At 45.7% G+C, this 15054-nt stretch overlaps 1 protein-coding gene across 5 annotated transcripts in view; it reads right to left on the reverse strand.

Annotated features, from left to right (window-relative positions):
* The window catches only part of RAD54L2 (RAD54 like 2), a 71166-nt gene that overhangs the window by 26707 nt on the left and 29405 nt on the right, over window positions 1-15054 (reverse strand). Inside the window, exon 1 of one of the 5 annotated variants that reach the window (XM_065687780.1) lies at window positions 7700-7805. The exons of the other annotated variants lie outside the window; for them this stretch is intronic. Coding sequence (XP_065543852.1) covers window positions 7700-7733 — 34 coding nt within the window. The 5' untranslated portion in view covers window positions 7734-7805. Of the gene's footprint in view, window positions 1-7699; window positions 7806-15054 lie in introns of those variants that run through there. 5 annotated transcript variants of the gene reach the window in all.

Genomic DNA, 15054 nt, shown 5'->3' on the forward strand with positions numbered 1-15054 from the left:
GCAGGAGAAAGCCATGGGTCAGTTGTGGTGGCTGATGAGGATGTAAACCCATCCATGCTTACCCATGTGGGCACTGAGAATCAGCTGGAACGCAAACAACTGCTGGGTTCACACCAGCTCTGTTGTATGTTTTGCACTGTGCTCATCAGAAGAGGTACCAGACCTACAAAGAGGGTTTCCTGAGTGTAGTAATGATAACAGCAATGCAGACAGTAAGCTTCAAGAAGCTTATTCGGGCGGGTTACAGCTCTCCATTTGAGAGGTCCCCAAGCAGTTCCCACTGTTCAGGTCCTGGGTTAGACACTGCACACACCCAGGCACTCTATCCTGCAAGGCATCCTGAACGCCAAGAGGGGCACAACTATCATGCACTTTAAAGGTTTATATGTGCCTGCACTATCAAAACCCACCAGACATGGTTGCAGCACGGTTCTGGTTTGTGCTGCAGACCAGGGGTTGCCAGTTTTCTTTGCTCAATAAGCAGCAGCAACCACCGCCCCCAGCTGTACATACAAGCAGGGGGAGGTGTTCGGCTTCTCGACCAGCACTTGTGTATTACGCTTTAGAAGTTTCTGTAAGGAATAGAGTCGTGACTGCTCTCATTCTGCTCTGCTTTTGATGCTCCCTATGTGGTGTGACTGCTGGAGCTGCCCCTAAACACTGCACACAGGTGTGACTCATGATGCCTGACAGAGCTAATGATCTGTCCCACAGTTGGGCACTTTCTATTGCACCCACACTTATAAAACTCACCTCATCACCTCCTTGCAGAGTACTCTCAAACTTCCCTTAAAACAGCAAGGGAAGCAGCCTGGAGAATATTCTCTAGCATCTTCGATTGAGCAATGAATTGCTCTTGACACACACAGCCTTTGCTCTGTGAAGAGGCATAGGTTGCTGTGAAGTGTCATGAAGCAGCAGGTACATTTATTTGAGGTGTGAGATTTCTTTAACTAACACAGTCTCCAGACACCAAGGTGTGTGAGAAACAGTGTTATAGTTGCATCCAATCTCCACACTCTAAGGCAAACCTTGGTAAGTCCATGTGTTTGTGCACACGCAAGTGGACATCCACAGCTCAGCTCTAGAAACAGTCCAGCACTCCTAGAGGTATAGAAATTGCCATTCAAGGTAAGGCCTGAAGGTCCCCTACCTGAGGCTGTTGCTCAAGAAGTTCCAAGAGACCCCTCATTGGACAAAACACTGTGTAAGATGATTACTTCCTTACCTCTCAATTACTAGCTAGCTAATGTGGCTAGCTAGGAAGTACACCATCCTCCTGGGAGGCCAACTTCTCTGCTACAGTAACATCAGCATCTCCAGGGAAAGCACACCACTGAAAAGCAGACACTTGTTTATTTCTGAAGTCATTTCACTATGGAAACTCAGGTTACTGAATAGCACTATTTTGCTGAGCCTTTGGGAATTATTTCCTATCCTAAGGACAGAGGCATGTACACATGGTGAGGAACGTAGCTGCACGAAGAGCAGCGAGGAGTTAATTCTTGCTTTGGGAGCTGTCATTTGTCCCGCACAATGAGCAAGGAGCAGACAAATATTATTGCAGGCGTTCTGGGAACTTCCGTGCACCTTGTGGGCAAAGGCTTGTCAGAGACTAGCTAGTACTAGCTGGTACTACTGCAGCCGGTACTGAGCTGTCAAAGCAAGAATGGGAGGAGCACTGAGGGATGGCATAAGCAAGACTAATTGCACAGCTCCAGCTGCAACACTCGCAGCCACTGACACACTGAACTACAACTGTGCCAAAGGCTAGAGAAGGGAATCTGCAGAGCAAGCCTGACTGCAAAGGCACTGACAGGGTGGAAGATGTTCTCTGGGGTTATGTGATGCTTTCCCAGTGCACTGGGCACTGCAGAGGTGTGTAGCTGATGCCATAGTTCAACTGTACGTGGCACCTGAGGAACAGCAGTTCTCTGACCGTGGCATAGCAATCATCTCAGAGGCTGGCAAGAGCCAGAGTGCTCTGGCTCATCATGTATTCAGCTGAGGAACATAGAATATTCTGAAAATATTTAATTTTTCCCTGTATGCAACTGGTGCATGGATGTCACGCAAGAAGGGAGGAGGGGTGTCTGCACAGAGCACCCTCTCACAAAGGCAGCATTGACACCCCACGGCTGGAAGCAGGAAATTGCTTGTGAAACCTCTCAAGGACAGCGTAGGCAAAAGCAAGGGAGAAGCTCAGACTCCCTCCTCCTACCTGTTGTAACATCCAGGAGAGCCACAAAGCCCCCTCCCAGGGCTTGGCACACATCAACACCTGGTTCCTTCCTTCAGAAGCACCAGGAAAGCCACCTGCAGTGGGGATGGAGTGGAACATAGGCCCTTGGGAGACTCAGGGCCATGGCCACCCCCTGCAGCCACTATCAGGGCAGCTAATTAGCAACAAGGCTCTGTTCTCCTCAGAAAATAATGGGGCTCAGTCTCGGAGGGCAGGACACTCCTCCCGGCCACGGCTGTTCAACAAAGCACTAATTATGTAAGCTTTACATAACCCAGCACAGCCGCTCCGTGCCCATGGAGCAGCACCCTGCACCGGACACCTCTTGGCCCTCTCCAGCTGCCCACTCACTGCCAGCACGAGAGCTGGCAACGAGCAGGGATCGGCCTTCTGTCTGCACCCGCTGTTTCCCGCACGTGTGGGGTACCCCTGCGCTCATCGGGGTGCCCCTCAGGGATATCCTCTCCATGCTGCACCCTGGTAGCCCCCAGCCCCTTGCTGCACGCAGTCCCCACTCGACTCCAGTGAAACACAGCCCACCGATCAGAGGAACAACTGATGTCCACCACTGCTCTCACCCCAGCTCTGTGCTGGCTGCAGCGGTTGGTGTCCTGCTGAGTCACAGCCACAGTACTGCGAGACACAAAGGCATCCTTTGGGCTGAGTCTGCCTAGCCCCTGAACTTGCCTGCTCCCAGGAGAAGCTTCCCTTGCCTGTCAAGCAGCACGTACATCAGCTCTAACATCTTCATCCCTGTTGCTGATTTATCTAGGAGTTAAACACCTCAGGACTTTTGCTCAGACTTGTCACTGTAACCAGACACAGAGACTGTCATATTGGTATAACAAATAGCACTGCTTGAAGTCTGAGTAACACGTTTTTCATTTCTCTAGGTATCTGTAACGCGATCGGCCGCTGAGGGTTCAAGACACCTACGTGGAACATGCAGACTGCTGGTGAGAGATGGCAGGCTGCCTCCATCCCCAGTCAGGACCACAGGATGGAGGGAGAGATGTGAAATGAGCTCTGAAGAAAACACCACCAGCACAGGCTCTGTGGGCCACAGCCAAACCAGACTCCTTGGGCAGGAACTAAGCCCCAGTCGATGGAAAACTTTAAAAGATAAATTACAAGGCAGCACTGCCCTTCTTTTTTCCCTTCAGAGGTCCTTCAGCATATCAGTTACTGATGAGGTTACGCTGCAGAATAAAACTCCTTTCCTGGCCTGAAGGAATACTTCAGGAACAAAAGGCAGCAGAATTGAAGGGCAGGAGCAAGAGAGATACCACCCAAAAACCAAAGAGAAAGGAAGCAGCCAAGAAGTGCTGAGAGGCAAACTGGAACATCAGAGAGCCAACTTTGGTGACAGACAATATATCTTCTAACCCAGGGATTATGCAAGCAGAACCGGGCCCCAAATACCCAAGAGATCTTGTTCTGGCGGGGCCTCAGCACTGCGGACACTGAGACCCGGGTTACATAAACCCCAAAGAGCACTTATATAACAGCTGTATGGCACAGGCTGGCAGCCACCGGCACCCCATGACACCACAGCCCCTGCACAAGCCCGGCAGGTTGTCCTCCCTCTCACCGGCACCACCAGGAGGAAAGGTGGTTGGTTACTCCGGAGCACCGGCAACCTCCTGCCAGCTCCCAGCTCTGATATGCTCAAAGGTGGGTTGTGAAATCTAAAATCGGGCATTTTCATAGTGCTCCGAGATGGCCAGAACTGGAGAAAGGTGACACACTGCTATCCGGCATCCCTCTTCTATGTATGTAATCAAAATTACTTCTCTTAATAACCTCAAACCTAAAATGTAAACTGCCTCCTTCTCAGGAGCCTCCCCTCTCTCACGCAGGCACTGTGGGCATTAGTCAAGAGGAGGAAACAAAGCCAGGAAACACAGGGAGTGAAGCAGGGATGGGTTACATTTGTCCTTTAGCCGGGGGTGTGCGAGAGCAACTGAGTTACATAAAACTACTGCACCGGAGTCAGGAAGTGTTCCAGGCTCAAATGCTGGGAAGTTTTCAACAAGCTGTGCACAGGAGGGAGCTGAAACCTCCCCTTTGCGGCTAGCCCAGTTAACTAGTAACCCAGAATATAGTTGTCAGCCAGGTTACAAAAATCACAACAGGGATCTAAACCACCAGTAACCAGATTTAACTACCAGATCTTCCTTGTTTTCACAAGAGTTCAAAACTTTACAAAAAAAAATCAAATGAAAACCTGCTCTATTCTATTAAGGTGGGTAAGTATTGATTTAGGTAACAGAGATAAATTTCCCCTCCCAACTTCAGAAAATAGATGCATACGGGGGCTTGACTGTTCCCAGCACAGTGAATCCAGCTGGCTGCAACTGTGACTCTTCTAGGGATAAATTTCAGGGACTAAGAAAAGAGGACGAGTAGGGTAGCAAGCATTCTGCATTATGCAATGATTACATAAGCATTAGTTTACACTAGGTAGCTGGGAGTTGTGTATTAGCTTTATAGCAGAACACCGTCAGAGCAATGAGAAACAATAAAGAAGGGATTATTGCTGCCACACGCTTCCAAGGCCACCAAAATGGCAAACAAACAACAAGCACAATCCCAGCTTTTATCTGTGTTTTAAACCCTCACCATTGTTTTGTTCAGGACCTGTTAACAGCATGTAGGGGGGATATGAGACAACTGATACTCCTGATTTAAAAGAGCAGCATGGGAAATAAACCCAGCATAAAGTATCCTTCAGCATCCCCGTGCTCCTTTCTTGTTGCTCATCATGGCAATGATATAAGAGGAGAGATTTCAAAAGTATAATACCTGGCATTTGCACTTTAGTTCAGTGTCAAAGGAGTTCACAAGTATGACCCGGTCATTACAATAATCTGTGATACACTCTCCTGTTCATCTTGCAGAGGAAGAAACTAAAGCAGAGAAATCAGGGAGGCATCAGTGCTGAGTAACTCCCAAGCTGCTGGCTCCCTGTTCTATGCTCTGACCAACAGGATCGCTTTCTTCTCCTTAAATATAATTTCTTACTTGGAAAAACAAAACTTAGTTGCGGATGTTTTCAGAGCTGTTACAAAGCACAGAACTTCGGCTGCATTCCCTTTTTCTCCTTCAGTCTCTAAAGTCATTTCAGAGGAATTTTTAAGGACTCTGTTTAATTAGGGAGGCATCACTTCGGTAAAAAATGCAAATTGTTGAGTTTGAGCCTGTGTGCCACCGCATTCCACTGGCACTTCTCCCATCAGCTGCAGCCAGAAAAGTGACCGAGAGCACTGGAGAAAGCTAATGAGACCAGGATGAAACACCATCACTCAAAGAACAATCTGTTTCTAGTTTTCCTTTTCAAAATATTGGTACTGTTTCATGTGCTGCTAAAGGAGTTTGACAAAGGGCTGCAAAGTTGCTCACGGCACTCAGAAGCACAGAAACTGAAGCCACAATGTCACAAAGACAGCCCCATCCAAAGCATGTGACACCCCAAAAACTAAATACATTACAGCCTGAAAAAATACCAAACAAATAAACAAAGCAAGCACTGGTGCCTTCATAAGGCTGCTAAAATTACAACTACTTCTACAGTCAAAACAGAAGCATATGTGTATATGGGGAAGAGACAGGGCTCTTATTTAGAGACATTTTTCTTGCAGGGCAACAGGTGATGTACTGCAACAAACCTTGATGTACTAGCTGGTGGGTGCTACCAAAAAAACCAACTAAAATCCTCTCTAACTTCCAAAAAACACTTATAAAATAATAAACAAATAGCAAAGCACTGCATATACAAGTGCTTGCTACTTTGAAGACCCCAAAGAAGTGTTCAGGCACCAGGAGTGAGAAAAAGCCACATAAATCAGAGAGGAAAAGAAGCGCTGAGCCATGGTTGAAGCACAAGGGCAGGGAAGAACACCGTGTGTCAGTTCTGCCCCTGACTCACTCTGTGACCTTGTGCAGCTTTATCATCCTCTCTGGGGACAAAAGGCAACAGAGAAGTGGGATGCAGACCCTCTTGGATCTGCCAGAGCACAGCCACATTGGATTGGCTACTGCAAACAGAGGTACTTTTCCCACTGGTAGAACAGCCTGTGATAAACCTTGCTCTAGACTTTATGGCTTGACAAGCAATGCTGTACAAGGAGTTCATTTGCACTCTTGCTCTCTTAGGTTTGTACAACTGACCCCAAAATAACCTTAAGACAGAAATTTTTACAAGGTCTCTAACCTTGCATTCTTCCTTCAACAATGACCTACAGTCTCATTTCCAAAACCATCTTTCCCTCCTGTCTTCTCTTTTTTATACCTATTATCTAGACTGAGTTACATAAGCCCCTTGTATCACCCAGATTCCTCATTTATCCAAACTCATTTTGTATCGTAATTCCTTTCTCAGTTCACACGCTCACAGAATTAGCTGCTTTGTCCTGCCACCACAACCACAGAGATCAGAAAGAAAGAAAAGAACAACAAAAACTGCATGGCTTGTTTCAATCAAAACTCTTCATGAAGACCATGCTGCACTGGACTCCTACAATAAACTGGAAACCCTGAGCTGGAGCTCCTGGGGACCAGTTCTGACCTATTAAGTTCATAGCGTGAACTTTGGAGGTATTTATCACGTGAACAAGCTGGAAGAAGCTTGGCAGCCCGGAGTGCCTGACCTCAAAGTAACAAGTTATGTTACAAATCTAGAGAGTTCCTCAAAGCTGAACAAAGTTTTTTCTCCAGCACACAACATCCTCCCACCAGCAAGCAAACTAAACAGCAGCCAGCCCAAAACTGTAAATTCATGTCAGGGTTTCACCAGCATCTTCCATTTGATAGAGGGGAAAAAAAGAACCAAGTAGTTCTTAGTTTGTTAGGCACTAACTAGGGGATCTGGAGCAAGCACCAACAGCTCTGCCTGGGGCCCATACTGCTGCCTGGTCAGCAAGTCACCATATATTTCACTGACAAAAGAAGCTCTTGAAACTCTTATAAAGTAGGATGTTAGGGGAAAGTATACACAAAAAGTTGAAGGGGTGGGGGAGAGGACATCAGATATAAAAAACAGACTGATACAACACATTGATATTAATAACTGCCTCCTCTCTTGCTAAAAATTGCTCTTGCAGCATTACAATATGACAGCGGCAGTAATAATAACAGCCAGACTCAGAGTGTCACATCAAAGTCTTCAGAACTAAAAGCACAAGGAGAAAGCAAGCTTCCTTCTCATATCCCCTTCATCAAACCAACAAGCACTGCAAGACTCTGAAAACTTAACCATTTCCAGCCCTGCCTGGTAGGCAGCAAATTAAAACCTGAGCCCCACAGAAGAGTGTGGGTTCCTGAAGCACTTTGTTAGCCACTGAGTAGGGTGCTCCAGGGGGCAGGGTAAATGTATTGTCTGTAAGAACAAAGCAGGAGGCAAAAGAAAACAGAGAAGGGGGGAAAATCGACCCACAAAAAAAGCAACCTGTGTCCTACCTGGAAACTGCTGAGACTCATCCAAGAGTAACATGCTGCTCAGTGCACCGAGGCAAGACCTCTGCCCCAGCACTCGTTCAATGAGGCTGCACACTCTCAGCCTTCTGCTATTCTTGTCTCAGGGTCTTCAGGACAAAAGTTTCCAGTCACTCCTGAGAACTCCTTATCGCTGCCCACAGCCCAGCGAACACTAAATCCACTCCCACTGGCTGTTCAGTCTGCTAAGGGGAAATGCCTCCTGATAAAACAGTCCAGGGTACAGGCAGCGAAACCTGCACTTAAGGTTTCTGAAAATAACTTTGGTAAATAGCTCCTAGTGCTTGAATCCACCCAGCCGGTGTGACGGGAATCAGTACGCACACATCCTCCTGCACCCAGCCGAGACGGTCCGGGTCACTTATATAACTGCTTAAATATGCCTCGTGTTCAGCCTAAATAAAAATTGTGACTATCTCCTCCCCTGCCCGGGGAGTCAAACAACACAGTCCTGCCCCAGGTAGCTGCTGCTCCACTGGGGACGGGCGCCTGGAGCTGCACTGCCCGCCCGGTTTGGCTTCGGAACGTGTTCCCGATCAGCCAGAGCAACCTCAGCTATGCCCGGGAGCGGAGTTTTAAAAGAGAGCAGCAGAGCAGGGAGGCTGGGTGGGTGTGTACGGGGGAGGTCTCTCCTCGGGAGCAACAGATCGGATCCCATTCACTCAGCCCTGATCCAGTTCAACTAGTGGCAGAGACCAAGACTGGGAATAAAATAAAAATCCTTACATAACCGTCAGGCTCCGACGGGGCCCCGCGCAAGGGGAATCCCAACAGACAACAGCACCTTCAGAGCGGGGACATTACCCTGCTCCCAGGTTTCACAGCACAAAAGGAAAAGAGAAGGGGAGTGAGTTTAAAAAGAAGTACAGCGTTTTGGCTTTGAGAACAACCGTGGTATCTGTGATTTTATCAGTATTTGCCTGCTAACTTCCAAGAAACCTAGACAACCGAGACTGAAACCGGAGCGATTCGATGCAAGCCGGCAACCTGTTTGCACGGCAACAGGCGAAACAGCACCCTGTTCTCTTTGTTAAATCAGCAGCTTGTACAGCACGGCTAGTCTGCAGAAGGCTCTTACTGCAGCAAATGGACTACGAATGAGATTTCTCTGGTTTTAGGAAACAACCTGTCTGAATGTGTGGAGTGCAAGTTAATCTAAGCAAGCCTTCCTCCACATTGTCCACCTGCACCAGAAGGACAGGTACAGGAGAGAATAAGTACAGGAGAGAATAAGAACTTTAAAGCTGTGGTTGAACCCTGTCGTGGTTTAAACCGATATGGACAAAATCTTAGAGGCTAACCATCACACTTAACCTTCTTCAGTGCTACAGTCTTCTTCCATGCCTGATTCCCTTCACAGGCATACCCAGTGTCAGTAACAAAGAGCAAACCTGGGCTGATAGACACATAATGAAATCCACTCACTGCTAGCAAGCATTTGTCCACATAATGAAGTCAGGTTTTTGCTTGAAACAACTGCCAAGTGCAAGTCAGGAAAACCAGGATGGGCTCAAAAAGCCCAAAGCAAGACTGAAGAGCCCGGGCTCTGATCTGCAGGACTCCAGGGTAACAAGCGGCACTCACAACAGTACAGGTTGATTTAAAGGTCTGCTAATGGAGAAGAGGCAGAGCTGCGTTACCCTTTGTGTGACTCCAGCCATTTTTATTAGACCTTTCATTCAAGAGGGTGGTAGGACGCAGTGAATGCTTGTTACCATCAAAATATCCTTCATGGTACTGTGAAACAAACAACTCTGAAACAAACCAAAGGTGCTATATTCATCACTAGAGCCATATAAATCTTACCAAAGAAAAGATGAACTGTATTAAAATTGAGAGGCTTGGTAACAAAACAGCCTTTCACCTATGTCACAGATTCAAATAGCCTGGCTGGTACACAAAACCATACGCTGTTTATCAAGGGGGAAGAGGGACAAATATATTAAGTACATAGTTGAGGATCTTGCAAACAGACCTTATAAGGACTTTGTAGGGTTGGAATAAATAACCAAACATAACCTCAGCATCTGACCTAACAGATTCATGAAACTGGGAGGCAAGATTTAAAGACAGTATTTGTGTAAATACAACTGGGTACCTTCCAAGGCATGCTGTGCTGGTTTTGGCTGGGATAGAGTTAATTTTCTTCATAGTAGCTAGGATGGGATCTGTTTTGGATTTGTCCTGGAAACAGTGCTGATAAGTCAGGGATGTTTTAGTTACTGCTGAGCAGTGCTTACAGAGCATCAAATCCTTTACTGCTCCTCACCCCACCAGCGAAGAGGCCGGTGGTGCACAAGGAGCTGGGAGGGGATACAGCTGACCCAAACTGACCCAAGGGATATCCCAACACTCTATATAGATCCCATGATGATATAGGACATCATGCTCAGCATATAAAACTGGGGGCAGAAGAAGGAAGCAGGGAACGTTGGGAGTGATGCCATTTGTCTTCCCAAGTCATCGCTACATGAATGGAGCCCTGCTTCCCTGGGGATGGCTGAACACCTGCCTGGCCATGGGAAGTGGTGAATGAATTCCTTATTTTGCTTTACCTCTTAAACTGTCTTTATCTCAAACCCACAAGTTTTCTCACTTTTCTGATTCTCTCCCCCATCCCATCAGGGAGGAGTGAATGAGTGAGTGACTGCACAGGGCTCAGCTGCCTGCTGGGGTTGAAACAAAACACAACACATGCTTATTACAGCAATCAAGCACAAGGAAAATGGAAGTTCAATACACTGGGGGAAACAGGTGGCTTATACCTGCACACAGCAATAAAAAGGGAATTTCCTTCTTCATCTCAGTGTGCAAACCGGAAAGGAATTTCTCTAGCACTTTTCTACTCAAAACAGCCTACTGGTAAGGCCACTACTGTTAGCCATCATAAATATGTATCCACACAGCCAAGAATTAAATCTGCCAGAAACAGCCAGTTTATAAAATTATCTCCTCATGGAAAGTAATCTTGTTACAGATAAGCCCATTTACTGAATAGCTTTTCTGTGAGGCCAGCCTTGCTGGTAAGGAAGAATGCTCTCCCTCCCCTACATGGTCTGAAATCTTACCTAGCTGTCATGCCTCACCTACCTCATGCTCAAACCATCAGCTCTCTGCAATTGTATGACTGTGCTATACATCAGAAGAGGCTTCTCAAGAAACTGCTGTCACTTTAGAGGTTCCCTTGCAACAACATATGAGATTTCCTTGTTAAGGAAACATAGAATATCAAGACAAAGGCCCTTTAGAACATGGTTTTTATTCAACTGACAAGTCTTTTCACCGGCAGTGTCAGCATCCCCAGGCACTGCAAATTCTTAATGGTTAAAACTTGCACCTAAATCTGCCTACACACACAAGAAGCTCAATTGTAAAGTTTTTCAGGATACTAGCTCCTCTGTATAGCAGAGACCATTGGAGATGGGCAAGAGAGGAATCAACTAAACTCAGTTCAACTAAAAAGGTTTAACAAAATATTACAAAACCCATCCCAAGTTACTCTCCTTCCCCACCCTCTCCAGTTGGCGTAGCTCCTTCCCCTTCCCCATGCCTGTTCTTCACTTTGAACTCAACCCACTGCCCCCCGTTGCTGAGCTCTGCAGGCCAAGCAGCTCCAGGGCTGCTCAACATTAATCCGAGTAGTTCCCTTCCCTCCAACGACCACCCTGTGTACTCTTCACCTTCATTGCCGCCCTGCAGAACAGAAGAGACATTCCCTGCATATCTTCGACTGCTCCATGCTGGCTGCATACTCCCTTCCCCATACGCTTTCTCACAGGCGTGCTCCACATCCACCAGCTGCTTCTACACACTCCACTGATCTCCAACAAGTAGAGAAGCTGCTGCAAACCTGAATTGGTTGTAAGTTATTAAATACAAACTACGCTTGACAGCCAAATTTCACTCTGATCATCAGCTGCTAGCTGCTAGTAGCATGCACAAATACCGTGAAGGCCACTTTCCCAGTCCTGTCTTCCATGTTGTTTCAGCAACATGGAAAACGCATAGTATCAGGTTTGAGTTGGTTATGGTATAAGGTGGCGTTCATCAACCTAAAACAGTTCATCTGGAATCAAACTTGAACTCTACAATATTATCTGTTGGAAACAGAGTATTGCTGGGCTTTAAGAATCATTTGATTTTAAACAAAAGCTGCACTGTAAATAAAAACTTTTTGAGTAAAATCTAAACCAACCATAGAAAAACAGAGGAGTCTTTCAATTGACTTTAGTGAGTTTTGAACTGAAATATAAGGCATAAAATTTATCAATCTGTTTTTTTCTCATCTGATTTGTATTCTTATAAACCTTGGTACCACACTCTAAGTCGTAATGGAGAGTGAGGCGGTGGTGGGGGCAGTGTATCACACAAAATACAGATAGTGACGAAATGAAGTGCCTTCTGCAAATACTTTTCACTCTGTCACCGTGGCAAAACACTGCTTCACACTTCAGTCCCAGGTTTTCAAAGGTTGTTTAAATGCACTGAAGAAAAGAAGATGTACTGATTTTAAGGGGGAGGATTTATATCATAGATATTTATCATCATCTTAAGCTAAATCCACTGAGTTACAATCCCAGTTACATTCAAGAAGCCGATTATCATCTCTTCCTATAACTCACTGCATTTCTGCTGCTGAAGACGAGGTATTTGTGCACCACAGAAGAGTGATTTTTTATAACTCTAACTTCATTTCAGTTTTAAGTGCAAATTTGACATAAATCACAAGCTAAGAGTACACAAAAGTGCCATTTTTAAATTGCTTCTAATAGTTCAAGTAATTAAATATTTTACATAGATGAAGATTACCTACAGATGTTTTAATTGCAAAATTTGTTTTGACAGAGATTTAAACTACAAGTTTTTGCTCACCCCAAAAGATTTTCTCTTGCAGCTTTCTCCTGTCTCATTCCTATTTGCGTATTTGCAAGTGAAAATAATGTCTTCCGACTCCTACTTAGAATTTTTTTGGGACTGAGTCAGTGAACTGCATGTTGAAGAAAATGTGAACAAGACCTTTTCAACATCTGTCGTACAAACTTCTGTTATTAAAATAAATGGGTCTTGCATCAAAAAACTTTGAGCCAAACCATGAGCCAGACACTTCTGAAAGTTCACTGTTGCTGTTTTCTATCAAGCCTAAGCAGGAAACTAAAAGCCAATAACAAATAAAGCCAAGAACAGTAATATGATGTATGTGATGTTGTATTTTAAAATCCTAAGAATAGGTCTAAGTTAATTAAAACAGTTTCCCCTTCTTCCAAACTTGCTGCTGCTTCTTGGCTGAAAATATTACACCTGTACAACATACACATTTTAGTTAACCAGTTATTAAAAGAAGCACAATACCAGATAAACGAAGGAAAAACAAAAATAGGGACCCCTGGCATAATTGCAACTCAAATGCAAATCAGAGAAGTGTTTCACTCAGTACAGTTGAAAATAAGAGGGGCACTACCTAAATTGTAAAGCAGAGGATTTTTGTTTTGGCTTCATCATGTTCATTGGGTAACCCTGGCAAAATCGCTTTGCCACTTCTTACCTGTCCTAGAGGGAATATACCACATTACAAATTGGCTACTTAATTTCCTTGTGATTTCACCATGGTTGCAGAAGTGGCACATGACGGAGTATGATATCTATGAGCGATGACTCGGTGTGGTACAATGCTTGCTATCGAAAACGTATATAGGGAAAAAGGTACCAAACATGACAGAGAAGTAAGTGTGACTGTTCTTCCTTACAGATTCTCTGGCTGCTTTGGGAAAAGAGAAGAGCAAGTTTTTGGCCAATAAAGCACAACCCCCATATCCTGTAAAGCCGATGAGAAAAGCAGGAAAAAACAAGATACTTCTCTCCACTGAAGACTTGGAAGAATTCTTTGTTAATAACTAACAGCTAATAACTGCTTACTCATTGACCCTGCTAACCATGAGCCCATGCTATTCTCACATTTGTGGCAGCTTTAAGAGAGCCTGTATCTACAAGTTAAAAAAAAAAAATTGAAAAAATCCATGTCCATACATATATATATATATATACACACACACAATGCAAAGCCATGAATGTGGGCTGTTCTTGAACCACACAGAAGGATGCCTATTTTGTACTCCATCATATGCAATATACCAAAGGGAAGGAGGAAGAAAAGAGGGGGGGAAAAAGCGTGGCTAGTTACACCAGCACATCATCTGAGGAGATGAGGCAGTTCCTGCGCCCAGCCGGTAGCTCTGAAGGAAGCAGAGCTCTGGCGTCATCACCTCCTTTTAAAGAAGTAAAGCAAGTCATTACTCCAGGTTATATAACATGGAGACTATGCCAGACTTTGTGCCACCCTCTCAAAAAGGAAGCCGCTGTCAGAAAGCCTGGGAGGCGGGCAGAGGAGTCACCACCATTTTCATTCAGAGCTTCCCCTGCTTAGGATAAGCAGAGGACACCGGGACAGAGTCCGCACTTTCAGGCAGAGTAGGCAGATGGTGAAAGGCTCAGCGACTGACCTGCAGCATCGTCAGTCTGTAACTCCCTGCAAAGGGGGCTGGGGGACAGCGCTGTCAGGATCTCATCCTTCCTTCCCACCCAAGCTGTCAAGCCACAACTCACCCTGCTGAGAATAACCTAGAATAACCTAGTTCACAGGGTTAGTTAAAATGCTGGAGTCAGTCAGTAAAACCCCACAAAGCCCAGGCACTATTCCTCCATACTCCTCTCCATGCCTGTTACCTGCCCCTGTTCCTCCCTGATTGATGGGCAAACAGCCTGCAGACAAGGGAACTCCACCTTTGTCACCCTCCAGCAACCTAAAGTGCCCCAGTCAAGCAAAATGCCCCCAAAAGGCAACATGCAGCTTTGGGTTTGGCACAAAGGGAGCTGACAAAATAGACAGTACTGGCTGTTCACAGCAAAGCACCCATGAGGGCTTTTTTTTTTAATGTTACCCTTTAGTGAGTCCAGTAAACCCACTTTCAAGGGAGGAGGGTGCTGGGTGCCTACCACAGGTTCTGCATGGGCATCAGCAGCTCCTGTACAACGTGCTGTACAGACACTTGCTAGCTGGGTAGGCCCAAAGCTAGCACACAGAAACACCATTCCTTGTGAAAGACAGACTGTACTACAGGGAAACTGACAGAGTTAAAATAATGGGTAAAATACCCAGCCTTCTGTAATAAAGCAGAGTTCCCAGAGAAATCAGTGGGGCTGTTGCCTAAATGAGAGGCAAAACCTTCTTCCCTGCAATTTCAGTGTAACCTTTCTGCATTACCAGTAACCAGGATTGCTAAAATTGCAAGTGCTAGTATCCAGTCTTTTTTCACCTTTGATAC

The sequence above is a fragment of the Lathamus discolor genome, chromosome 7 (genome assembly GCF_037157495.1).
Source record: "Lathamus discolor isolate bLatDis1 chromosome 7, bLatDis1.hap1, whole genome shotgun sequence".
NCBI classification, from domain to species: domain Eukaryota; kingdom Metazoa; phylum Chordata; class Aves; order Psittaciformes; family Psittacidae; genus Lathamus; species Lathamus discolor.